Source organism: Triturus cristatus, chromosome 9 (genome assembly GCF_964204655.1).
Source record: "Triturus cristatus chromosome 9, aTriCri1.1, whole genome shotgun sequence".
In the NCBI taxonomy this organism is placed as follows: Eukaryota; Metazoa; Chordata; class Amphibia; order Caudata; family Salamandridae; genus Triturus; species Triturus cristatus.
The window spans coordinates 634,236,221-634,263,507 of record NC_140592.1 but is presented as its reverse complement, the minus strand read 5'-3'; the positions used below and the strand labels follow the sequence as shown (position 1 = coordinate 634,263,507).

The following is a 27,287-nucleotide window of genomic DNA, read 5'->3' as shown; positions in this document are numbered from 1 at the left end:
TTGATTTATGTGTCAGTCCCTAGTAAAGTGCACTGCGCGTGCCAAGGCCCATAAATCAAATGCTGTTGGTGGGCTGCAGCACTAGATTGTGCCACCCACGCAAACAGCCCGTAAAGTGTAACTCTGGCCTGCCATTGCAGAGCCTGTGTGCAGTCCCTAAACCATCCCTTTTCTACATGTTAGTCACCCCTAAGGTAGGCCCAAGGTACCCCCATGGGCAGGGTGCATTGTATGTAAAAGGTAGGACATGCCCTGGTGTGTGTGGCATGTCCTGATAGTGAATTACAGCCAATTTCGTTTTTCACTATTGCAAGGCTACCTGTCCCAATAGGCCAGAATGGTCAGTTTGATAATCACATTTTATAATCCTAACTGACCCAGGGAACATGGTAGACATTCGAGTTTAGTATGCCTGAACTCAGAATGATAAAATACATCTTTTAGTGAAGTTGGTTTTAACATTCTGTGTTTGAAAATACCACTTTTAGAAAGTAGGTATTTTCTTACCTAACCATCCAGCCTGTCTCTGCTAGCTTGTGCATTGTCTGTCTGGTTTGCAAGTGGCAGGGGCTGGGGAGACTCCAGGAGACAGGGTGAGTCAGCACAGGGCTGAATAGACCTATCTGCATGTAGAGTGGTGGGAGGAGTAGCACCTGGGCCTGAATAGGGCTGTGCCTGCCTTCCACAATGCTGGCTCCACCTCCTGAGGTGCGTCTGATGATGGCCCACACTGACAAAGGAAGAAGGGGCACACTGGCAGAATGCACCTCGAACTGGTTTGAACTAGGTACAGGACCCTATGCCTTCAGAGGACAAAGGATTTGCTAATATAAATATTGGGGCCCAGACCCCAAAATTTCAGAACTTTTTGGATCAAGAAGACTGCCAAGACGAAGAGCTGGAGAAGCTGTGAGGAGGAACTACCACTTTGCTGTGTGCTTTGCTGTGTTGGCCTGCAGTGGCTGCTTCTGTCTTGGGCAGTGAAAGGACTGGACTGAACTTTCTGCAATCTACTTTTGTGAGTTTCTCCAAGGGCTTGAGTTAGAGCTTGCCCCCTGTTCAAAAAGTCTCAGGAACAGCAAAGACTTCAAGTTCTCCTGCCCTCGGCACTGGGGACTGTGTCTTTTGTGCTGCAACACAGGAAAAGCCACTCGACGACGTCTATGACGCCGCTGCCGACTCCATGTCCTGATGGCACCCCAGAGGGCACCGCTGCAACGCCGCACCGCGACCTTGGTCTCACCGATGACGCCTGCTGACGCCGCCACCGAGCCGCTGCTCGCACCGCGACCTGTGGGCACCGCACTCCGCACCGCCTCGCTTCACGACGACGCCTTGGTATCCCCGACGACGACGCACTACGCAGGAATCGACGCCGCTGCTTGCACCGTTGTTTGAGGGCACCGCTTGTAAAGTTAAACAACGCACCGCCCTCATCCCGCACCACAGCCTTGGCCTACCGATGCTGGTGCCATCGACTCCAGTTCGTCAGCTGACGACAGCGCTTCAGCAACGACGACGACGCTGCTTGGACCGTGACCTGCCAGCACCGTGATGAGCACCACTTTCACCTCACACCGCGACCCTGGTCTCACCGACGATGCAATCTGACGCACCACCGAGCCGCTGCTCGCACCGTGACCTGAGGGCACCGCACGCCACACCGCTGCACTTCGCACCGCAGCACCCAACGCCTGCCGACGCCAGCGCTCCTGACTTCAACAAAGAGGAGTTCGACCTGCAACGCGTGTGATTTCGAGGGCCCCGATGACTCCTGCACTGACCTCTGGAACCGACGCCTGCAGACGCCGTGCTTTCGGAAGCTCATTGAGAGGTCGATGACGCCCTGCATTTCTAAAAGGTACTGTTTGTGGGACTTCCCGACACCGTAGCTGGCCCGCAACGTCGCGGTCAGCCATAACTGTTTGGATTTGTTTGCTCAAGACGCCGTGATAGCCCCGGATGGAGCTATCAACATCAAGGAACTGTTTTTCAAGGTTATTTTGATAACTGAAGATTTTTAAGTACTGTATTATGGATTTTTATCGTTTTGGTCTTGTTTCAAGTATATAAAACTATTGGATATTTTTCTAAAGTGGTGTGGTATCCTTTTGTAGTGCTTACACTGTATTACTGTTGGTCATGTGCAAATTCTTTACACACTGCCACTAAGATAAGCCTGCCTGCTTGTGCCAAGCTACCAAGGGGGTGAGCAGGGGTTATCTTAGGAGTGTAACTCCCTTATCCTGACTAGGAAGAATCAATCAATCAATCAAGAAATTTGTATTGCGCGCTGCTCACCCGGGGGGTCTCAAGGCGCTTGGGGGGGGGGGGTCGGTCCGCTACTGCTCGAACAGCCAGGTTTGGAGTTGCTTCCTGAAGGCGAGGTGGTCCTGGGTGATCCGGAGGTGGATGGGGAGGGAATTACAGGTCCTGGCTGCCAGGTAGGAGAAGGATCTTCCTCCCTTGGTGGCTCTTCGGATGCGTGGGACGGCGGCGAGGGCGTGGCTGGTCGATCGTAGTTGGCGGGTGGGAGTGTAGAAGGTCAGGAGGTTGTTGAGGTACCTGGGGCCCAGGCCGTGGAGGGCTTTGTGTGCGTGGGTGAGGAGGCGGAACGTGATTCTTTTGTTGACGGGGAGCCAGTGCAGGTCTTTCAGGTGTCCGGAGATGTGGCTGTGGCGGGGGATGTCCAGGATGAGTCGTGCGGAGGCGTTCTGGATGCGTTGAAGTCTTTTCTGCAGTTTGTGGTTCCGGTGTAGAGGGTGTTTCCATAGTTCAGTCGGCTGGTGACAAGTGCCTGGGTGACCGTCGTCTTGGTTTCGGTGGGGATCCATCGGAGGATCTTTCGGAGCATGCGAAGGATGTTGAAACATGAAGACGAGACGGCGTTGACTTGTCTGGTCATTGACAGGATGAAGCCCAGGTTTGCGTGCGTGGTCCGTTGGTTTGGGTGCGCTGCCTAGGGCCGGGGGCCACCGGGAGTCGTCCCAGGCAGATGGTGATGATGCGAGGATGAGGACTTCCGTCTTGTCTGAGTTCAGTTTCAGGCGGCTGTTCTTCATCCACTCGGCTACTTCTCTCATCCTTTCGTGTAGGTTGGTTCTGGTGGTGGCGGGGTCGTTGGTGAGGGAGAGGATCAGCTGGGTGTCATCGGCGTAGGAGATGATGTTGAGGCTGTGTTGGCGTGCGATGACTGCGAGGGGGCTCATGTACACGTTGAAGAGGGTGGGGCTGAGTGATGATCCTTGTGGTACGCCGCAGATGACTTCGGTGGCCTCAGATCTGAACGGGGGGAGGCGGACTCTCTGGGTTCTTCCGGCGAGGAACGAGATGATCCAATCCAGTGCCTTCTCTTGGATTCCGACGTTGCTGAGGTGTTGGACTAGGGTGCGGTGGCAGACAGTATCGAACGCTGCGGAGAGGTCCAGGAGGATGAGGGCCACTGTTTCCCCGTTGTCGAGCAGGGTTCGGATGTCGTCGGTGGCTGCGATGAGGGCGGTCTCGGTGCTGTGATTGGCTCGGAAGCCGGACTGTGAGTGGTCGAGGGATCCGTTCGTCTCGAGGAAGGCAGCCAGCTGTCTGTTGACGGTCTTCTCGATGACTTTGGCAGGAAACGGGAGGAGCGAGATGGGGCGGTAGTTCTTGAGGTCGGTGGGGTCTGCTGATCGTTTCTTCAGGAGGGCGCTGAGTTCGGCGTGTTTCCAGCTCTCCAGGAAGGTGGCGGTGTTGAAAGAGCAGTTGATGATGTCCCAGAGAGTCGGTCTTGTTGAAGACGTGGTGAGGGCATGGGTCGGTTGGCGATCCGGAGTGGATGGTGTTCATCGTGCGGATGGTGTCTTCGGTGTTGACTGGGGTCCAGTCGCGGAGGGTGGTGGTGGGGGGCATTGGTTCAGTGCTGGGGTGCGTGATCTGTTCGCCGAAGCTGTTGTGTATGTCTGCGATCTTGCTGTGGAAGAACGTGGCGAGTGAGTCGCAGAGGTCTTGTGAGGGAGTGATGTCGTTGTTTCCGGCGCTGGGGTTGGAGAGCTCTTTGACGATACTGAAGAGCTCCTTGCTGTTGTGTGCATTGTTGTCTAGACGTTCCTTGAATGCTGTCTTCTTGGTGGTGTGGATCAGCTGGTGGTGTTTGCGGGTGGCGTGCTTGAGGGCGATCATGTTGTCTGTGGTCGGGTTCTTTCGCCAGGCTTTCTCGAGGGTGCGGCAGTTCTTCTTGGAGTTCTTGAGGTCGCCGTTGAACCACGGGGCTTTCTTGCTTCCGGGCCTGCTGGGATGGGTTTTCAGGGGTGCAAGGTCGTCGGCGCAGTTGGTGATCCACTGTGCGAGGTTGTGGGCTGCTTGGTTGGGGTCCGTAGAACTGGCGGGAGGGTTGTGGTTCAGTGATGCGGTAAGCTGGTCGGTGGTGATCTTGTTCCAGTTCCTGCGGGGGACCTGTTGCGGGAGGTGGTGAGTGGTGGTCTTTCTGAAGCTGAAGTGGACGCAGCTGTGGTCTGTCCAGTGGAGTCCGGTGGAGTGGCTGAAGGAGATGTACTTGCTGGAGGAGAAGATTGGGTCGAGCGTGTGTCCGGCGTAGTGGGTGGGGGTGTCCACCAGTTGCTTGAGTCCGAGGTTGGCGAGGTTGTCCAGTAGGGTGGTGGTGTTGTTGTCGTTGTTGTTTTCCAGGTGGAAGTTGAGGTCCCCTAGGAGGATGTAGTCAGCGGAGGGGAGGGCGTGTGGGCTGATGAAGTCTGCGATGTCTTCGCTGAATTGTATGCGGGGTCCTGGGGGTCTGTAGATGAGGGTGCCTCTGAGTGTGGTCTTGGGGTCGGTGTGTATCTGGAAGTGAAGGTGTTCGGCGGCTGTGAGGGTGTCTTCGGAGTTGGTCATGATGCGGATGGTGCTCTTGTGGACGATGGCGATGCCTCCTCCAGTCCGGTTGACGCGGTCCCTCCGGGTGATCTTGTATCCGTCCGGGATGGCTATGGCAATGTCGGGTGCTGTGGAGGCGTTCATCCAGGTCTCCGTGAGGAAGGCGACGTCCGGAGATGTGGTGTCGAGCAGGTTCCATAGTTCCACGGCGTATCTGTGGACGGAGCGGGTGTTGAGCAGGATGCACTTCAGGTGGTTGCTGTTGGTGCTTGGCTTGGCGGGTGCGGGTGGGTTGCAGGTCCGGATGCAGGTGAACTTGCAGGATTAGCAGGTGAAGGGTCTGTGGATGCGTCCTGGGCTGGCGTGGTGGCAGCCGGGGAGGCGTCCGGTGTTGAGTGCGCTGAGGGTGGCGGCGTCGTACGTCCGGTGGGTGGGATGGCATCTGCGGGGGCCAGGGGGTCTGGCGCTGGGCGCGGTCCAGGTGCGGACGGGCGCAGACGGGCTTGCCTTTGGCGCGCCTTCGGCGTACCATTGGTGCACCCGCTGCGCGTGAACGCTGCACGTGAACGCTGCGCGTACGTGCAGACTCTGCCATAAATTGAGAGTGCAGGGGGCGGAGCGAGGGAGGAGCAGCTGGGAGGCGGGAGGGGGGTGGCGAGTGGGGAGGGGAGCGATGCGAGGTGAGGCTGAAGGAACGGGGGTGGGGCCGCGGGGGAGCAGCGGCAGGGAGCGGGGAGTGGGGTGGATCAGCGGGAGAACGGAGAGAACAGAAATGCAATCAGGGGCACGATAGTGACAAACAGGGGGAGGAAAACGGCGATAGCAGGCAAACAGTCAGGGGCACAACAGCGGGAGAAAAACGGCGATGGAGCGGACAAACCAGTCAGGGGCACAACAGCGGGAGAAACAGAGTACTGGTACAATACAATAATAATAAAATACAACAACAATCCAAGAAACAGTTACTGGTAGTGGCGGCAGTGGCGGCGGCAAACGGGAACTGGGCACACGCAGGTGGGCCACGCGGCGGGAGGAGTGACCGGCACTGACCAGGTCAGGTCACAGCTCCCCACCTCGCGGACACCACCTTAAGTACTCAGTGGGAGGGAGGAGCAGCTGGGAGGCAGTAGTGGGGTGGCGAGTTGGGAGGGGAGCGATGCGAGGTGAGGCTGAAGGAATGGGGGTGGGGCCGCGGGGAGCAGCGGCAGGGAGCGGGGAGTGGGATGGATCAGCAGGAAAACGGAGAGAACAGAAATGCAATCAGGGGCACAACAGTGACAAACAGGGGGAGGAAAACGGCGATAGCAGGCAAACAGTCAGGGGCACAACAGCGGGAGAAAAACGGCGATGGAGCGGACAAACCAGTCAGGGGCACAACAGCGGGAGAAACAGAGTACTGGCACAATACAATAATAAAAAAATACAATAACAATCCAAGAAACAGTTACTGGCAGTGGTGGCGGCAAACGGGGACTGGGCACACGCAGGTGGGCCATGCGGCGGGAGGAGCGACCGGCACTGACCAGGTCAGGTCAGGTCAGGTCAGAGTCCCTATTTGGACAAAGATGCAAGCCCTTGCCAACTAGAGACCCCCATTTCTAACAATACCGATTAAATTAATTTTGAGATTCAAATCTTGGATGATGGTATTTGTTTAAATATCAAAGCCTACTCTACACCAGAGGTGTGTTTTTGTAAAATATTTTCTACATATCTCAGCAATTTCATCAATGCGTACAAGGATTACTAATTCCCGCACTCACATTACTACTTGTAAACTCACAGAAGATTCCAGTGCATAACGCCTCCTTGAAACAGATCAACTATGTATTTATCACGATATCTGGTAGGCCTTTGTGATCACCCAGTTTTTGCTATTCTCCGCTTTCAATTAATTATCTGAAACAAATCCTATCCTTGCTCCAATTAGTTTCGCCCTTTTTAGGCTGTCCCTTTGCACCCGACTGTTTTGGAGAAGACCTGTTGCAACCTTATTCCAGAATAATGCACCTCCCAGGTTCGAAACGTCAACGCTCTACATCTGCTCATGTCCTATTGTTTCACCCCAATGCCTAAACAAGTCCTATGCTAGGGCTCTGTGAAAGAAATGCACAAGAAATCATAGAAGGACAGATGTTAATTGAATCATTCATTTTACTGTTGTACAGTCCCCCGTATTGTATATAATTCCTTTATGCTGACATTGTCACTTTAATCACTCGATTCACATATCCACAAAATGTTACCTTTTTGTCAGACCAATTTATGTAATGTTTTTGTGCCAGCCATATTTACAAACTGAAATTAGAAACTAACTGTTCAAATCATTTGACTAACGTTACTTGGTGTGTTTCCTTTCATCCATATTAAATATGACATACTAAGAAATTGTTCTATCCGACAGAACCAATTGTAGTATTTTGGGAAATGCTATTCTCAGCATGAAAGCAGCATTTGGATTGGTCTGAGCAACGTGGTTCGATGCTCAGACAGGGACTGGGAGCCTGTGGCTTTTTTCCACTTGGCTGTACAACACAGCAGGGTGGAGAAGTGCTAAGTGCGCTTGATGGTTTGGCCAGCCTAAGACGACCCGCCAAACAGTCATACGCACTTAGTAGTGCCCATCACCCCTCCTACCCACTGCTGTTGAAGAGTGCTTGGCCCTGCTCTCTGACGCGCCTGCTGCAGCCGCAGGAAATAGAAAAATAAAATTGATTACCTTTTTATTTTTTAACTGTTTACCTCTGCTGCCAACTACTGGGGCGACGCTCCTCCACCATATTGGCAGAGCCCTCCCTGTTCTTGAGTTACATGTGCACAAGTATAATCATGTATTTGAAGTGCATGTTTAAATGCTTAGTTAAAGTTAGCCTGACTAAAGGCCTTCTTTTTTAAATATATTTTTCTCTGCCAGTTTGTGCATTTCCTTTGAAGGTGCATTCTCAAGATTTCATTAGTTAGAGAAAAGGAGCATTGTTGTCTTTACTAGCTTTTTGATAGTAAGGCCTGAGAACAGACATATTGGCCAGAAACGTGAAGACCTAATGAGCAGGTGAAGCCTCACGTCCATGGTGAATCAAGAACGGAGAATGTTCAAGGTTGCAGTAACTGCCCAAGTCCTGTGGGATGGGAAAGTCTGGTAAAATTGCAAATGCACAGCTCAAGAAGAGAATTGATTGGTTCCTGGTAGTTTGGGAAGAGATATAATTGATGTTGAAGTTTTACTGCGTTTGATAAATGTCCACACAGTTAGTTGTAGGCAGATTCCCTTAGACATTGAGGGGATACAGACCTCTTTGCTTCCTTTATTCTTGCGATTGTGAAGCTTCATGCTAAACACTTATTCAAATTCTGGAACACTTCTATTGGAATCTTTCCTATATTGACACCTTCTCGTACTTACAAATTTCCTTGAGACCCTATTCAATTAACCATCCTAATTTTAAATTAAGAGCCTTGATTAGATAACTTTAGAACTTATTTATGTTAGGGACAGAGAATTGGGTTTCCTTAAGAACTCCTATTCATATTTCTCAGTTTTTGTATTACTATGGCTGTGATTATTTCATATCTCATTCTACTGAGACTGAACCTGATTCTATTGCGATATTTCAGCTTGCCAGATATAATTTTGTATCTTTATAATATTCTCTTGATATGTATATACGCGTTCCATTATTAATTAGTAATAAAACTACTTAACTTCAACTTTTGATTCCTGGTCCTTATTTTGAGACTAAATGAGCTTCACGAAAGTTACATTGTTTTATTATTACTAACTCCTTTTGTGTCTCAGTCAACTTAGAAAGATCCATCAGATGAGAGATTTTAGCACTGCTCATGATCACTCATAATGTCATAGATGATATTACAAAGGATATCATCGATGAAATCCTGGTCATATCACATCACCATTGACATCACTAATTACATCACTGAAGATTCTGAAGCACAGTGCTACCTAAAGTCCACTGGACAAAACATTTGTCTGTCCCCAGCATACCCCAGGGGCAGGAATAGGCCTTAAGTGGAGCCATGTGCTGGAAGGAAAGGGTACTGAACCCAACGCCCATTTTTGCTGTGGGTGAAGAGAATGGCCGATCCTGAGGTGAAGAGATGCTGAGGCCAAAACTCAGTCAGTCAGTCAATTACTTTTATTCGATTAATAAAAATCAAAAAAAGACACAACAAACAGATAGTCACATGAAATACAGGGCAAAAGTTCATCAATTACACTAATGGTTATAAATAGCATTGTCAAAGTTAAAAATTTAAATAAATATAAATAAACATATTTCATAAGTTCAGTTCAAAGTTAAAAAATAAATATAATACATTGGTATATTTTCAATATCGAAAAGTCTGATAAAAAAAATAAAAAATAAAAATTAGCTCCAAAAATAAAAACCCCCAGCCCATCTCACAAAATCAAATCATAATGGGGCTTAGCCGTACATTGACACGCTTCTTGTTTATACGAACGCCCGCAACTAAAAAACTTGCTACATGAAATGCAATACTAATGCTGGATAAGAGTTGCAAGAACAGGAGCGCTGGCCTAACTTGTAAAAAACCGGCCTCCTTCAGGATAGGTAACAAGTATTTTTTCCTAATCTGTGCGTAGTGTTCGCAGAACATAATAAAATGTAGCGTGTCTTGGGTGGAAAAATTATCACAATCACATGGGATTGCATTTTCTGGGGTAGCCCATGTGGGGTAGAAGCCAAGCAAAAAATGTATCAAATTAAAACGAAATTTAATTATTATTGTTGATAAAACGTCTTTGGTTCCTTATGAGAAATCAAAAAGCTTTTTAGCCATTTATACAATTAAAATTAAAATCTATGAGGCAATTATTTTGAAACTTGTTTTTCTTGTATTTTCCACACTGTAAAGGTCATTCATTGACATTCCCTAATATAACGGTGACTCCTACGAACGCATGTCATAGGAATAACACCATAAAAAAGGTATGCCGTAAGAAGAGTGGCATGAAAATAAAGGCACATCACGTTGTATGGCGAACAATTGGCAGGTGAAAGTTGGCACCCTCTATAATGATAGGGGTGACATTCTGCTTTTAATCAAATCATGACATTTTTCACTCTATAGATATTTAATCCGTTCTCGAATGGCATTCCTACTTCTGTTTGGTATTAAGAAGATAATTAAGAGGATAATAAATCCCATATACACAATGGGCTTAAAGACTTCTCTATTTGCTGTATTGTAAGAGTGAAGTCTACATAATATGAAATGTGATCATGATAAAAACCAATGTAGGTTTGAATATAAAGTGTAGCTGATATTACATAATTAATACCAGCAATCAGCAAAATCCTCTTAATTGTGTACTGACAGAGATTTTATTTCCCCTTCAGGTTATTCCTGATTCTATTTTTAACAGAAGCAAGTTAATCTTCCCAAATTAAATAAGAGACCCAAAACTTTACAGCTTCCTGCATTTTAATAGGTAGGTTTCTTTTTAACAAAAGGAATGGATCATGTGGTGTTGGCGTCAGCAAACCCACCTAGGGTGTTGCAGTCATGGTGTTGTGTTATATGTAACTGAGGGTCACAATAAATAGCCTTAGAATTATATGTTAATACTGTAATTATAAGGAATATGAATGTTGTATACTACCAGTGGTTGAAGACATTAGTTAACATATTGTCATGTTATTTAATATTGTTTTTAGAAAACTCTGTCCTGAAGAAGGTGGTAGATCCATGTCTCACCGAAACGCTGCGTTGACATCTATGTAGTTTTATCTGTTATTAACAATACTGTTGTGTTATAACTCTATGAAATTGTTTTAAATTGTGTACTGTACATGACCTTGCGGTCACAATGTTTTTTTTAAAACATGATGAATAAAACTGAATGAAATTGTTTTTAATTGTGTTCTGTAGATGACCTTGTGGTCCTAATTTTTTTTTTAAAACATGATGAAAAAAACTGAATTGTAATACGTTATATGTTATCTTTTTTGCCTTCCTGTTTTTGATATACTCATTCAAGACTGAAATTTTTCTTATGACTGAACCTAGAAGAAATGTGGGGTAACTGTTAAGACTACTATACTGTGATGATTGCTGATACACAACACATGATCAAGATTAATGTCTAGATAGGGACTTTTTCTAGTTTTTTTTACTGCTTAGAAACCGCATTAAAGTTTGGATTTGTCTGATTTCTGGTGGTCATCCATTTTCGGCTTTTTGATTCCCATTGTGTGGGTAAAGGAGACCTCTTTCATGAGGGGCACACTGATGCCTAACTCCAGCTCTGATGAAGTGCAGTTGGAATCTGTAACTTCCTCAGCTCAGAAGCCTCTCACTGGTCAGCCTGAATTCTTCCTAGTTTCATTGTTCAAAGGTGGTGCAGGCTTTTCCACTTCCGGTTGTAGGTATAGAATGTATATGTGCATGCATGGTGGGCAAGTTTCATTTAAACTAAAAGAAAATATTTGAATTTTACAAAGGGATGGCAAAGGGAGAGAAATCTGTGGGTTTAATCCTGGAATCTTTGTTAAATTTTGTGGTGAGTGATGGAGTTGAAAACACACATGCCCAGGTATGATACTCTAGCACAGGGCATATAATGGCTGATACAGACCATCTGCTACAACATCCCAATGTTTGTCTTCCTTTTTTCACTAATTTAATTTAGATCATTCTACCCTCAGTAGATGAAATGTTCTAATAGCTTTATAGCCATTCTCATTAAATAACAAGTGTGTGTCTGCCGCTTAGGCTTTTAACTTGTGTTCAGGCATTTAATAATCATTTTTGCGCTTGGCAGTGGGCTATAATATTTAGCATCCTAGTTGAAACGCTGAGAGCTGGCCAGCCAATCAGAAATAAAAGACACCCATTCTTAGTATGGGTGTTAACCAGCTGTGGCCTTTCCGTATGGGTGGAGGGGCTACAGCCTCCACCCTTTTCCCCACAGGGAGAAGGTTTGTTAGGCAGAACAAAGGTCAGTCTGACAGACACCCTTCTGGTTCAGGTCAGGCAGCCAGGAGCAAGCATGTGCTAAATGCGCAGGCTCCAGCTGCCTGAGCAGAACTTTGCCAGGCTGTGGATTTCACAGCACTGTGAGCGTGATCTCCGTAGCCTGGCAAAAGTACCTCGAGGCCATCTACCTCATGATGAAGGGGAGGATGTATGACGTTACAACGCATGCTGTTACAATGCATGCTGTTACAACGAAAGTTTTAGAACGCGAGTGCATTGACAACGCAGGACATTACAACGCAAGTCTTTACATCGACTTGCACTAGATGGCGTGCTAACATTAAATAGGTGTAATTTACTATTCCAACTCCAGTCCATGTAACAGTAGGGAAGGTGTTGGGATAGTAAACTACACTATTTTTAATCTAGTGCAAGTCGATGTAAAGACTTGCGTTGTAATGTCCTGCGTTGCCAATGCACTCGCGTTGTAACAGTTTCGTTGTAATGGTAGTGCGTTGTAAAAGTTGCGTTGTAAAGGTTGTTCCCCTGAAGGGGAGCATCACTGATTGCCTCAGACCTGGGCACTTCAGTTTTAAGTCCTAAAGTGTCCAGGGCCGAGTGTCAATCAGGGACACCTCATCACAGAGTGGGATCAGCATTCTCACTGACCCCCCTCCCACTCCGTGATAAGTGAAGGACTGCTGCTTTCCATCATTGGCTGATCTTAGGTCAGCCAATGAGAGAAGTCAGCATTCCCAACCCTTCTGGGACCTCTGAGGCTTCCCTCCCAAAGAGCAACAAGGAAGGTAAGTTGTGTTCTTTGATGTTTGGTGTGTGCATGCGTGCATGTATGAATGTATATACGTATGTGTATTTGAGTGAGTGTTGTGGAGTGTGTGTGCGTGTGCGTGCATGCATGGGTGAGTCAATGTGTATGTGTGCGTGTGTGGCCACTCACCCCTTCCCTGCTAAAATGACTGGCTGCCACTGATGGTAACACAAAAGGTTTGGTAGGGTGTAGTCTTTGGAGTTGATAAAAAACTGAGGATGCAGGCTAGGACGAACACGATCCCTGGGCCTTAAAGTGTAAAACTATGTGGTGGATCAGGGGACTTTGGCTTGTTGTTGAGGTATTAGCCATTTTGTATTTTTTTGCTTTGAGCCTAAACTTCAAAGAGCACACATGTCACAACCCATGGTACAGTTTCTGTATGAAAAGAGTGAAAGAAGGACTAGATCATGTAATACCCAGTGAAGGTTTTGATTCAAGGAGTTCAGCCTCAGAAGAATATGTGTCAGTGTTTCGAAATGTGGTAACTGACTGTGATAGTTGCCTTTTTACTATTGTAGACTAAGTGCAGAGGTGTAATAAGAGTTACTTATGGTCAGTGAAAATTCTGTGGAGCTATTAATACTATTTGAGATATACTAGACCACATCAGACAGCATTGCATTAGTGGCCATCTTATGCAAGTTTACCAACAGATCTCACCTCAGTGCCTCAGGCACGGTTGCTAGCAGTAACGTGAAAATGCTTTCTCAATGTGAAATGCCTCTACATGGGTAATACATACCAGCTATAGGTGCAATGCCCTGCCACCAAGTTAATAACATTAGTAAAAAATATCTCCCCAAACCACTTGAATTTTCTCATTCAAATATCAGCTTTAAATATATTTTGGAAATGTAACAATTTTTTTCCACACATCAGCTTGAGTTCTGAAAATACACACATTTTCGTTCCAAATGCATGCTTTCCAATTTTGGTACACATATATCAATTCACCCAATTTAGTTGCCTAGGCTGCACACTGGAGAGATACTTACGGGTACTTCGGGAGCAACCAGTAAGTAGCTCACGAGCTACTAGTTGGAGAAGCCTGGTATAACGATTGGAAAGAATGTGACCATTTTTCTTATTTCTTGGCCCCAGCAGCTTCACTTTCAGTGTATTGTGACTCCTGTGCAGTCATTTTTTCCTGCTTTGGTGCAAGTCTGCATGCATCTGCATGGCTATGCCACTACATTATGCACTTCTTTTACATAATGTCGAATAATATCAGCTAGAGTGTGGATCCAAGAGGTAAAACCACCCTTGAGTGTGAGTGATGTTGTTGGTAAGGAATGTAGAGTGGATGAAGCTGCTCTTCGAATACGTCACCCATGTTGACAAGGCTTTTAAAACGTGAAGGCCCGATCCAAGGAGTCGAAGCAGCAGCTCTCGGGTGTGCAATGTTCAGAGAGAGAACGTTGTCATTGCCCAAGGTTGATGTCGTGTTAGTTCTACATCCAATAAGGATTCTTCTTCTCTTTTGTTCTCATCGGTCTTAATCCTGCTCTGATGTCACGTGCAAGGTAATCTGGGTTCCATAACTGCAACCGTTTGCAGCAACTTTGCCATAAACATTTCTTTGCACAGATCTGTAACAACTGCCAAGTTGGGATCAAGGGTTTGCCTATAGTTGGCTTTGATCCACAACAGTTATCAGAGTTTAGTGCTCACCAAACAGTGGAAAATCCATAAAGGTTTTCAGGCTACCCACTTTAGTTTCTTTAATGAAAAATGTCAAGTGCTGAACATGGGAGAAAATCATATGCATAATTGCTGTTCTCACAACCTAATGGAGTTACACACTTGGTGGCTGGATGAATCCAGCTGTAGATGAGTTGAAGGTTTTCTTGATTCTGCATTTTCATAACTAAATTTTGCAATTTTTCTGTGGTCCTGAACTTTTGCCCAGATCTCTCTCACCTGTGCCAAGTATTTTCTCAATATACAGGACCTTTTTGAAAACTGTATCACCCTGTCTGAAACTGAAAGGATGGGATTCAATGTGTTGTTAAAATTGGTGCTGGGGTGCAGTACTTGGCTGGGATGGGAAATTTAATGTGGGAAATGAGGTTATTCTTGCACTTCCTGTTCTTTTTCATCTGTGATGTAATCAGATGTGATGGTTTTGGATCAGAGACGTGTGAAGGCAGGGACAAAGTGGGCTCTGGCCCAGGACCCCAGCCTTTCAGGGGTGGCCCTGATAAAGTCAGCTCTCTTTTGCATAGTCTCTTGTCCTATTGACCTTGAATAATTCTAAACCAGATTGTTTCAAATATCATTTTCTTTTCATTTATTTTTAATGTGGGTGATGTGCGATAGTCTATTACAGACATTTTGCAGAGAAATGTTATGTTTATGTTTTCTGCAACATCCATAAAAAAGTTTCTTTTAGATCAAAACGGGACTTCACATATGAGAAAAGGGAGGGTGTCAGAGAGATTATTTGCATTAACACTTGTGAGCTGCTGTTGTGTTACAATACATTTAGAATTTGGACAAGTGTGTCTGTGCACTGTCAGTGACCTGGCCAAAGATGGCATGAAAAATCGGAAATTGAATCATAAATTCAAAGCTGTTCAGAACAGGGGCCCACAAAAAATGGTTGGCCCAGGGCCCACGAAATCCTTAAGATGTCCCTGATTCGGATATATATCTGTCTCCCACAGTTTGCATATATGTTAATCTCTTAATAGTGGGTGAGAACAATTTCTTAACTCCTGTGAAGGCTGGGCTTTGCACCGGATCAGAATTATATCTGGTGTGGTAACAACACACCCGCAGGTTTGATCCCACACTATTATTGCCAGGTGAAACCTGCCGCCAATTGTATGTCTGAAATCGGACATTCCAGGTTTACACATCATAAAGGGTGTCAAACAGACAGTGGTGCAACTTTATCCCCAACCCAAGTGCCAAATTCAGAATAGTGCGGTAATTGTGCACCCAGTAAATACCGCACGTCAGTGTTTACCAGAAGCACAATTACCACCTTGTATTGCACAGGTTTAATACTGCAGCCCTAACTCAAGATAGATGTTTGTTGGTACTTTATATGGGGAAATTGTGCTGGCTAAGTGAAACGTTATCAATTGTCCTCACACTTCCTCTCACCACTTTTTGTCTATTGTGTTCCTTATAGAAATCCTACTCTCTCGTCCTTGAAGCCTGGGACCTGGTGAACAACACAATTGACGATCCAGGTAAGAGGCAGAATTTACAAGCACTGCATTGGCTTGGCGCTGCAATGGCAGGGGGCTCCCCGGAAGGGCTGTGGGATTACACTTGTTGGATGTATTGCAAGGTAATAAGAATATTTTTTCTTTTCTGTGAACACTATTTACTACAGTCAGGTGGCAAAGCTGGGCAGGGGCTATTTTCAGACATAAAAGTTGCTTTCAGTGAATGAGATCAGGAGAGCATGCATTGTTCCTCGGTACACTGGCTGCTCCACCTGATACCTCAGCTCACAATCACAGAGTAGAAGCTGTCCTTTATGGGCAACTCTCACCTTCCACTTTGCCCATGAGTAGCATCTGGTTTGAGTGGTCAGTATCTGTTAAATGGTTTTCCACTACAGTTGAAATGGCAATCCATTGATACGTTGGGACACGGAAAGAGGAGTGGGGTTTGTTCCCCCTTCTTCTTGCGATTTGCAACCAATCACAAAGGGCCTTAGTCCACCTTCACGGTAAACTACTTGTATGTAACAGGTCAGTCCGTAATAAATGACCTAGGGTGAGAATTATTGTCTGTTGGTCATATCTGTGTCTAGTGTTGAAGTTTTGCTATTGAATCCCTTGCCGAATATGTCCTTAGAGTTGTCTCGGGGGCTGAGGCTTGGCCATGGAAATGGATCTGGAGCTTCCAAACATCATTGGTAGAGAATGAAACCCAAATCTGCTCCTCGAGCCTTGTTACCAGTGGGAGACTCTGTAACCCATACTGCATGGGAGTCCTTGACTGCTTTGGCCACACAAGGCCCATGTTTTGTGTTGTTTTCTGATAGCAAGATGGGGAAGCGAGGTTAAAACTGCCCACAGTGCACAAAGGTCACTAATTTATCTCATTGTATGGAATACGCTATGTTAATACCAATGCAACACAATACAAGTCCATTTATTTCTCAAGACCCGCCTCTAACTGAGAAATCCTTTGAGGTTCTTCTCTGATCCCAGATTCCGTTGCATGTAATGTGATCCCCTATAAATTCAACATTGGATCAAATATTGTTTGAGATCATTTTTAGGTCGAGCTTCGGCAGCGCATGCGCTGCTCTGAAAGGCCTGCTGCATTCAGGTATGGACTTGAAGCTTCGCCCACTCTCCGCTCATATTTTTAATTGGCTTGTGTCATTGTCCTTTTAAATTGTAACTTTTCATTGGCTTAGCAGTCCATCCTTAGTACCCCCTTGTCTTCATTTGTAACCTCCTATGAGGACACCCCCTGTTACATATGTTGTTACCCGGTAGGCTTTAATTATAGCTCCCAAGCATTATTTTGTTAAATGCTTTTCACGCTTTCTCCTGACACTTTTATTCAATTTGAGTTGTTGTTTACAAGCCCCCATGCCGTACTTTCATGTTAATAGACGCCATGCCCCTTTCTTTAGACGAGACGTGTCTAAAGAAAGGGTAGCGGCCGACATTGAAGTGAAATTGTGGCATGGGGCAAAAAGCACCCCATACCGTGCTTTCTCTTTAATGGCGACCGCGGCTCTTTCTCTAGACGCGCCTCGTCTAAAGAGAGGGGCGTGGTCTCTATTGATGTGAAAGCACAGCATGGGTGCTTGTAAACAACAAAAACAATTTGCAATGCAATAGGTCTCGCATTTGTGAGAATTTTAACTATTGTCATTCACAATGCCAATAGTTCAAACTCTCATAAATGCGAGACCTATTGCGTTGCAAATGCCTGTTAAAGATGCCATCATTGTGCTTATTAGTGATTTTAATTCTTCAAAAATCCTGCTTTATAATGGCCGCAGACTATTATCAAGTAAATTGTGTGTCCTGCTGTGTTGGTGGATGACAAGCTCAGGTGGCAGCCATTTTGAAACGTTAATTCCTTTTGTGTTTCTTTGGAAGATGAACAGCATCTGATAGACCGGGTCACGCACTCAGGCATGCTGAGCCCAGGCGACGTCTGGCAGCCCTTCCAGCACCATGGCCGGTCGGTTATCATTGAGTACAAGATCCGGGTGAGGTGCTCGGAGCACTACTACGGCCCCTCCTGCAACAAACTCTGCCGCCGCCGTGATGACTTCTTTGGGCACCATACCTGCGACTCAGGGGGCCACAAGGTGTGTCTGGAGGGATGGAGTGGTCCTGAGTGTAAACAAGGTAAGGGGAAAGGGGTTTGGTGTAGGAGAGACTGTTTGTTTTTCTTGTAAATAAATAATGTTTCTGGTAGTCATACAACCTGGGGGATGAGGTTACATATATGTTTGTATGTAAACCTATGCGTCTAACATTATATAGTGGTATTGGTGTATACTACAGACATATCTCCATCCACCTTGAAACAGATTACCATTTATGGAAGAGTACAAAACAAAATCCACGAGCCCTAACAGAGTACTCTACTAAACCAAAAGTGAAAAAAATGCCCAAACCTCATTGTACAGTGCAAGGACAGAAACAAAATGAAGCTGATCTCTCTCTCTCGCCTTCTTTTTACTTATCTGTACCTCTTCTCACACCATATTTATATACTATTGAGGTAAAATGAAACCACATGAAAAATGACATGGCATAAACCATACTTGCAGATGTGCAGAGTATAATCTGCTCTTTATTATGATTCACAGGGCTCACCTGTCTTCTAACATTCAACAATGATGATGACTAGCATATTACACCATGTATATATAGTATATTATATAATTTAGCAGGAAAGCTAGATATAGGTCCAGAAAAAGTGCTCTTTGTGTTTTAGTGTAAAACTGTTCAGTAGTTTTTGAGCAATTAATTCTCAAAATCATTGCTTATCTAGGGACACAGAGGCTCTGCATATCCTGACAGATCTCAAACTGGGATCTGATTGGCTGCCACCACTTCAACCAGGAAGTACTGGCAGCCATCTTAGGACTCGTGACTGAGTCCCAAGTTATATATAAAAAATAAAAAAAAACACAAGGTTGCAGCGAAGGAATACCGTGGACCCATAGGCCTAATAGTGGGGTCAACACCTTTTTTTATTAAAGTTGCAGCGAATTTCCAGAGGATCCGCAAATCCATGGCAAAATAAAATAAAAAAACAGTCACGGTCCCCCACACTTTTTTTATCAAGCCCCCTGGGTTGGCCAGGTCCCAGGGGGAGCAAATATTTATATTTGGGGGGGGGGTGCATGGCCCCCGTCCCCATGCTGATTTCGGCCCTGGGAGCCCATCTCCTAGGGGGCAGCCACATTGTAATGGGGGAGGGGGCATGCAGGCATCCTCCTCGGGCGTTTTTCAGCCCTGTACACCATCCCCGTGGCCCGTACGTATTTCAAAAGGGTAGTAAAATGCTAGCTTGGGAACAAAAAAAGAAAGAAATCATGGCAATAGTAATTAAAAATATTGCAGTGGACGAGTCACAGTGTGTATTTCCTACAACAGCTATCACCCAAGGGCACTCCGTGATGGATTACCGTTCGGACAATTCCTGCGTCTCCACAGGAACTGCACCCTCAAAGAGGACTATGTTAGGGAGGCCCACATACCTCAAAAAACGCTACTATCGAGGGGCTACCACGTAAAAACTGTTAAAACCGTGCTAAAGTGTGCCTGGTATTGCCATAAAGAAGAGCTATAGACTACCAAAGTCAAAGCGCCTTTAGACAAACAAGTCTGTGTCGCCACTTTTTGCCCCCACACCAACAAAGTTTGCTTGCTGGTCACTTATAATTGGCACATCATAGACAGATTACCCATGTTTGTATTCAAAATGGGTACGAATATTTAGGACAACCTGGTTCACTCGACAACCATATGCACTACTGTCAAGATCATTTGAACCTTGGAAACTGCGTGGGGCTCCCCCACTAATAGGTCACTGCAGATGTGGCAGTTTCGTAACCTGTGCATATTTGTTTGATACCAAATTGTTTGAACATGGTTCTATTAAGGTAGAGCTCAAGTAATTTTCCAAGTGCCATTCCAGAAATGTTGTCTACTGTATATGGTGTCCGTGCAAACTGCACTACAGAGGGCAGAGTTTACAACCTGTAAAAGCACGGATATGTCAACAGTGAGCAGGATCAGGTGCACAGTGGGAAATGCTCCTATGGTAGCTTACTTTGTGGAAAAGACCCACACTGCGGATGACATAAAGTGGCAGGTCATCAAGACAGCTTGCATCCCTGAAAGAGGAGGTGACCACTCAAATCCTCCAAAAAAGGAAGGCAAATGGATTGAATACTGCAATTCCATAAATCATGGACTTACCACAACTCAGGAATGGCACACCTATGTTGAAGAACTGAGCAATTGAACTACTGTGACCTTCCTACTCCACAACTGAGGAATGGTGCACCTATGTTGTGGAACTGAGCAATTAAACTACCTCGACCTTCCTCATAATTTTCCTGACTTTACTCCAACGAACTTGCACCTGATTGCATTTTATCATCTTTATAATGCTTAGTATTTTCTTGCGCAAGTGCTCTACGAACTGAAAGGGAACCCCCAGTACTCCCATCCATATTCCTCTCGACCCTGCCCGTGCGTGTTTTTATAATGTATATTTTTGATTTACATGAATGCACCATTTTTCTTAGTTTGTTTAACGTGATTGGCCTGATGTCCTTTTATTTACATGTCGGCAACATGTTCCACACACTTAGACTTCAATGACAAATAACACACTATGAGACGTTCCCCTGCAGTGTTCTTAATTACTATGGCCATGATTTTCTTTTTTTGTTCCCAAGCTAGTGCTGGGATACAATATTTCCCCGAGTATGCATGGGCATTCCTCCTGTACATTATGAGACCACCTGTTCTTAAGTTACATATTTTTTTTCACATTTCCCCGTTGTAATGGCAAGGCGCTGCTCTTTTGAACAGCCCAGGTTCCGTTGCACTGTGATGTCATATCAACTGGTGGGCCACACTCCCCCTCCTCTACAGGCACCCGTACACTTGGCGCACTCGTGACGCAAGCCTCGTTATGGCCACTCGTTCTAGTCCTCAAGTAATGCAAGCAGCACACGCTCGAAAGCTGATTCCTGAGCCGCGGCAAGGCTGGATTCTGCAGCCCCCCCCCCCCCCCATACTAAAAGGATTTAACCAAGCAGCGTGGACTGTGGTGAGGTTTGATTCCTGCAGGCTGCTTCATTGATTACACTGACCTCCCCAAACAGCGTGATCCACAGCACATCAGTGCCAGCCGCTACACTCCCACCTGGGATACACAGCTATAATTAGCTCCAGCTCTCTGGGGGTAAGGTTTATTTAGACAACACCGACATGGCCTGTTTTGGGGTGCTACTTACAGTATTTTATATATGCTTTTATTACTATATTTCCTCTCTTTATTTTGTTTTACCTTACGTTGACCTTCATCCATTTCCCACAAGGGTACCCCATGTGAATACCCCTTCCCCTTACTTAGCACATTGTTGAAGTGCCTCTCTATGTATTTTTCCATGTCTTTCTCCATGCTTCCATCAGATATGTTAACAATCAACCAACATTATGGCCAACGGTTGTTGTTACTACTAAAACTAAGTAGTCACTCCATATGTTTTGTACCCAAAGGTGTCCCTCATATCAATTGGTCCTGATGACACCCAACATTACAAAGGGTGTCGAAATGTCGTTCATATTTTTCAAAATTAACCTATTATCTGACCCCTTTGATTGGTAAAAGGGCTCGCTTGTAATGGATATTAAAACAAATTCATTGGTCTTTTGTTACAGTTTGGAAATCTGTCTTTCTTTTTTGTTTATATAATTGTATTGTCCTTCCTGGTTTGTTTCCTAGTCCTGTTTCACATGGGACACTATGCTCTTTATGCATTTGTATTGTAAAACACAGTTTATTATTCTTTTTGCCACAACAAGTGGTTGACTACTTTGGGGCCGATTCCGATCTGGGTCGGAAGGGCACCGAACGCAATCCGGCCGGAAAAACTACAAGCCGTACGAGTTTTTCTGGCCGACTCGTACAGCTGTACAATTGAGCAAGTACGATGCGAGCTACGTGAGATTCACCGACCAAGTCGTTTCCGGGTCCGAACTGCTCCATACGTCTCAGTCGGAAGCTAACCATGTCGTGCAATGGATGCGATTTACAACCGAGCCAGTACGATGCACGCGTCGGACAGCCTGTGTGAGCCGGAGTGTCCGGCTCGCAAAAGCTCCCGGAGTCGGAATTCGGGGGTCTGCGTCGCACCCCCTGACACCCGCAGCCCTATGACTCAGACACAGGGGGAGACCTATGGGTCTCCCCAACACAGGCATGTACGGTGCGGATGGCACCGACGCATACCCACTGTAGGGGGCGCACTTGTCCGAGACGTACCCATTCAGTCAATGGGAGTGCATGTACGCATCGTACAACTGGCTCCCATTGACTTCTATGGGAGTCCGACCGAACCGAGTCCGACAGCATACGCGCGCATCGTACTCGCTCGGTCAGACTGTAGGGGTCCGGCTCGGTCGGAAAACACTCCGGATCCGACTCGGTCGGAGTGCTTCCCGATCCGGATCGGAATCGGCCCCTTTGTGTTGCTTTCTCTATCTACATTCTTTGACAGTCTCATTGTGCGATTGTGATTATTTTTTCATCATGTACATTTACATTTACAATTCCAATAAGATCCGCTGTTCTTTCTAATCTTGTTTAAAGGCCCTGGTTGTTATGGAGTGTGGTTTTCTTTGTCTTTTGTTAGGACACCCCCAGGACATATTGCTTTCCATGGTGCTGGCAGGGAAACCTGTGTTTGCCAAAACACTACAACTGGCAGTATGGGCTAAGAACACAGGCGCACTGGTGTAATATCAAGATAATTCCATTAGCACACTCTGACGCTCAACTTTATGTGGTCCCACTGCTCCTGGGCCACGTTAATACAAAGTCCAACTTTAGAAGAAAAGGAGCGTGTAAGAGTCCATCAATAATTTTTCTTTCCAAAATTCAAAGACAAGTAATATTCATTCCATAACTCTTTTCAGTCCCCATTCAAAAAATAATCTCTTAGGAGTCTTGTGTTTCTTAATATGGGTCCAAAAAAAAATTCAATCAATGCCTTCCATCAGAAGCAGTCAACGCAGCCCAGCCAACGCGTTTCGTCCCTATGGACATCATCAGGGCTCAAGATCACAATTCAGTCAGAAGACTCTCTTATTTCTTCAGTTGTGTATGTCAAGGTGTAGCACAATTCACATAAATGTATGATCTCCCGTTCTCATTGATCTTGTGCAGTAAGTCCATAAAACTTATGAATGATGTAATTTCAAATGGTTTCAGTGATGTTATCAATGATATCATAGAGCATATCATGAGTCATAAAATATGTGAGGTCATAAGCAGTGCATGCCAAGTGTGTCACATCAACATTTTAACCTGCGTTAATCCCTTGAGCAAAAAAGACGCCATTCTTAAAGCTTTCGAGGGTATTTGTAATCAAATAGCCAGTGATCTTACAGTTAAGCATAATCCGAGAGTGGTACATGGTCCAAAGTGGTTTGACAGTAAATGCTCACATGCCCATCGCCTTCTTAATGATGCACTGAAAATCAAACCTCGAGATAGGGTCTTGATTGCTGATCTGCGTAAACAGTATAAGATGGCAATTTACAAGCGGAAAACTGAGATTAAGGCCGAGGCTTGGCATGCATTGCTATCAGTAGATGTAATTAGGGATAGCTCAAAATTTTGGGGAATCATTAATACACCTTTTTTTTCCGGTTCGGAAAATGAGACTCAGGACTGCCATATTACTGAGGCCCAATGGCTGTCTCATTTTGAGGCAATATATGTCTCCCCTGAGATCCTGGACTCGCTCCCTAGCTCACCACTTACTCAACCCCGAGCTCCACTTGTGTTCTGTGAAGAGGAAGTGGAGAAAGCTATAAGGGAGACTATTAGTGATAAGGCCCCTGGCCCTGATTCTGTTCCAGCAGATTTATTTAAAAGTGAACCTAAATTTTGGGCAAAGATCCTGGCTAATGTTTTTAATGTCTCTGGCTCCCCAAGGCTCCCTGTATCGTGATCCTGCTCAACTATTATTCCAATCTTCAAGAAGGGACAGAGAGGGGACCCACGGTGCTACAGACCTATATCCTTGATCGATTCTTCTGTGAAGATTTTAGGTAAAATAATTTTAATGAAAATCTCAGATTGGGCCACTGAGATGAATATCATTTCTGACTTACAATATGGGTTCAAAAAACGCAGAAGTACCACTGACCAGTGCCTTAATTTGTCATTATTAATTAGTAAATATACCGTGGCAAAGGAAGGCTGTATAAGGATGGCATTTATGGACTTATCCTCAGCTTTTGACCTGGTTAACAGGTCAAAGCTGTGGACCATCCTGTTGGAAAAAGGTCTTGATCCTCCCTTAGTGTATTTTCTGGCCGATCTTCATCAAGATCTTTCTGCTTCGGTCAGAATCTCACGGGATGGTAAATGCACAAGTTCCTTTAGATCTGCTCGTGGTGTTCGGCAAGGGTGTATTTTGGCTCCTGTTCTTTTTACTTTATATATTAATGATATAGACAGATCCCTTTTAACAGCGACTTTGGATATTCCGCGTGTAGGAAACTGTTTTATTCCGGTTCTCGTATACGTGGATGACGCAGTCCTTATAGCACGCACAGCGGTTGGTCTTCAGCGGCTTTTAGATGCTTTTGGGGCCCACATGCAGTCGCTGGACCTAGTTGTGAACAATAGCAAGTCCCATATCCTGTCAATCGGTAGTAAAACAAGAAACCCCCACCTTTTTTATTGTAATGGTCAAGAGGTGACCTCGGTCTCCTCTTTTACTTATTTAGGGGTAGTCTTTGATGAGAAATTTTCCTGGATTCCGCAGCAGAAAATTAAAAGGAACTCCATTACACGTTCTGCTCTAGGATTAATGGGGTTTGCTAAACGCTTGGGGCTAGACCAATTAAGAGCATATTGAAAATATATAGCGCAAAGTGCGTTGCGATTGCGACCTACGGTTCCTCTATATGGGGCTTCAAAAATCAACCAAGCATTCAAAAAGCTGAAAACAAATTTTTACGTAGCCTTTTATCAGTCCCACAATCTACGCCAGTCTTTTCTATACATCAGGAACTTGGGATTGGTTATATTTCAGACACTTTGAGCCTAGCTCCGTTGCTCTGCTGGCTCAAAGTGTGGTTAAACCCTGAATTGACTTTGAACCATAAGATCCTAAGTGACTGTGCTCAGCTAGACAACTCTAACAAAATCAAGTGGCTGACTTATGTCAAAAGCGGGCTAACTAAATTGGGGCGGCCTGAGCTATTTGAAGCCCCCGAAAAGATACGGAAGGAGGATGTTCTGTGGGTGAAATATAATTTTAAGAACTTGTTGTCTGTAGAACGGGAGGAACTAGAGTTGCAGAAACCTCTTGTAAGGGCTCATTTCTCAACGAAAACAAACACTTGTATTGAACCCTATTTGATAACGGTAAACATTCCCTACCATCGTTGGCTTTTAACCAGGTTTCGCTTTAACTTAGTTCCTTTTTTATTAGGTGATTTCCAGGAGTGGTGTAACCCCGAGTATTCAACCCCCTGTAAGTGTGACAATTTCTCTACCCAGAATACCCTTCACTTTATGATGTTCTGTCCTTTTTATTCCACTTTTCGGAATAAGTATTTAATCCCACTTCTGAAAGGCAAGAGTTTTCTGCAGGTTAGACCAGCACTACTTTATCTCCAGTCATTAAGTTCACCATGGGATATTTTTAATATTGCCTGCTTTTTGGTCGCAGCCATGTGGTCCAAAAAGAAAAAAAAATAGACTCCCAATATCTGATTGTTTAGATTTTTAAATGATATAATGTAAATACGGCTCTGCGTATTTGTAATTTTGACTGAAGGATCTTTTTAGTTATATAATAATGTATTGAGTTTTTAGCTGATCACCCCAAACTTCTGAGCCTGGCCTATTTGCACATAGTTCCTTCTTTGACGCACTTTTGCTCGTAGGGTTACCTCCGGTATACCCTATGATTGCATTGATTGTTATGTTTGCACTTTATTCTGTATGCGTCTTTTGCACTACGCACTTTGCACTTTATGTATCATGGGAAAGGTAACGTGAAATTTTGTTTCCTAATTTAATTGCATTTTGCACTTTTTATATATGCCCAGAAAAGCATTAATCTTACAAGATGAACTATAGGAAAAGTTATGGTTGTTTTGCTCCCTTATATTGTTTGTATGTTTTTATCTTGAATCTTTATTTTAATCTGTTTAGTAATTCACCATGAGTTGGTAGATGATATCCTGTACTATCCAATTTTTAACTGTAATATATGATTGATCGAATTGTTAACTTTTATGACATTAAGTTGTCGAAAAAATTATTTAATTGATTGATTGATTGATTGACACCAACCCTCGGTTTTATCAGTGGTATGGTAATGTGTTACTTTACATTTTAAAAACCTTAGAAATTCAAACACCCCCCCGCCAGGACCAGGCCCTGCACCAACCCTCCTGCGAGTGACCAAGAGGAAGTCCCCGCCCCACGCAGCCTTTGATTTTGCACGGTGTTAGGTTAGGTTACAGGGTCTAGCCTGCAGCCAGGAACTGTATCTGCACCTCGTGTCCAACCCTGCATGGACAGCCACCCCACATTTTATTAAATCCATTTTTCAAATCCCTTGGGAGCTCAGGAATCTCACAAAAATGTTCTGGGAAGTTTGGAACCAGTGGAGGTCCCTCTGGGACCACCCCACAAGGGTTAGGTGATGAGGGTATTCTTATCCTGCCACCATGTATCTTTAAAACAAATACATTTCAAGACAAGGGACTACGTCCCTGAGTCATTTAAATGGGTACTGCAACATTTCTGTTTATGTCACGGCCTGAGTGCTTTCTAAAAAATTGTCCCTCAGCCAATCAGAGGGCTTGATGTTTTGAATTTCAGCCCAACTGTCAACATATCTACACATTTTTAACTTTTGTTTTCCGAAAATACTGAAAGGATTCACTCCAAATCACAAAATGCATGCCTTCTGTGTCTGTGTCTGGCTTTCTGCCAAATTTGGTGTAATTCCGTTCAGCCGTTATGGCTGTAGTGCTGACTAAGATTCCATTTTTGGACACTCCTTATTCCTCAGCCCTGCTTGCAAGCTCACCCCGAACCTTTCTAGGAAGAAGCAAAGACGGATAAATTTGCTTTAAAGTTTTGTCGTGAAGATTCATCAAAAAGCACCAAAGTTAATAGCAAAGCAAAAGTGCTCTTCCTATGGAGAGTCTGCCCTAATTACAATGACACAGTGAAGTACATGTTATTTGTTCTGCTTTTGTTTTAGCTTTGGTCATCGATTTTTCCACTCAATCACACTTTTATGTTTTATGTGTGCTTTTCCCCTATATTTGTGTGTACATGTTTGTATACTCTGTATGTGCATACAGATAATTATATTGTAATTATATTTTCATGTTGGGGAGAAGCACCCCTACCCTGAAACTGCACT

At 45.0% G+C, this 27,287-nt stretch overlaps 1 protein-coding gene across 1 annotated transcript in view; it reads left to right on the top strand.

Annotated features, from left to right (window-relative positions):
- Window positions 1–27,287, top strand: part of LOC146798410 (uncharacterized) — a 492,519-nt gene that overhangs the window by 316,569 nt on the left and 148,663 nt on the right. The window contains exons 3-4 of the mRNA XM_085625670.1: window positions 15,777–15,837; window positions 17,722–17,976. Coding sequence (XP_085481796.1) covers window positions 15,777–15,837; window positions 17,722–17,976 — 316 coding nt within the window. The remainder of the gene's footprint in view (window positions 1–15,776; window positions 15,838–17,721; window positions 17,977–27,287) is intronic.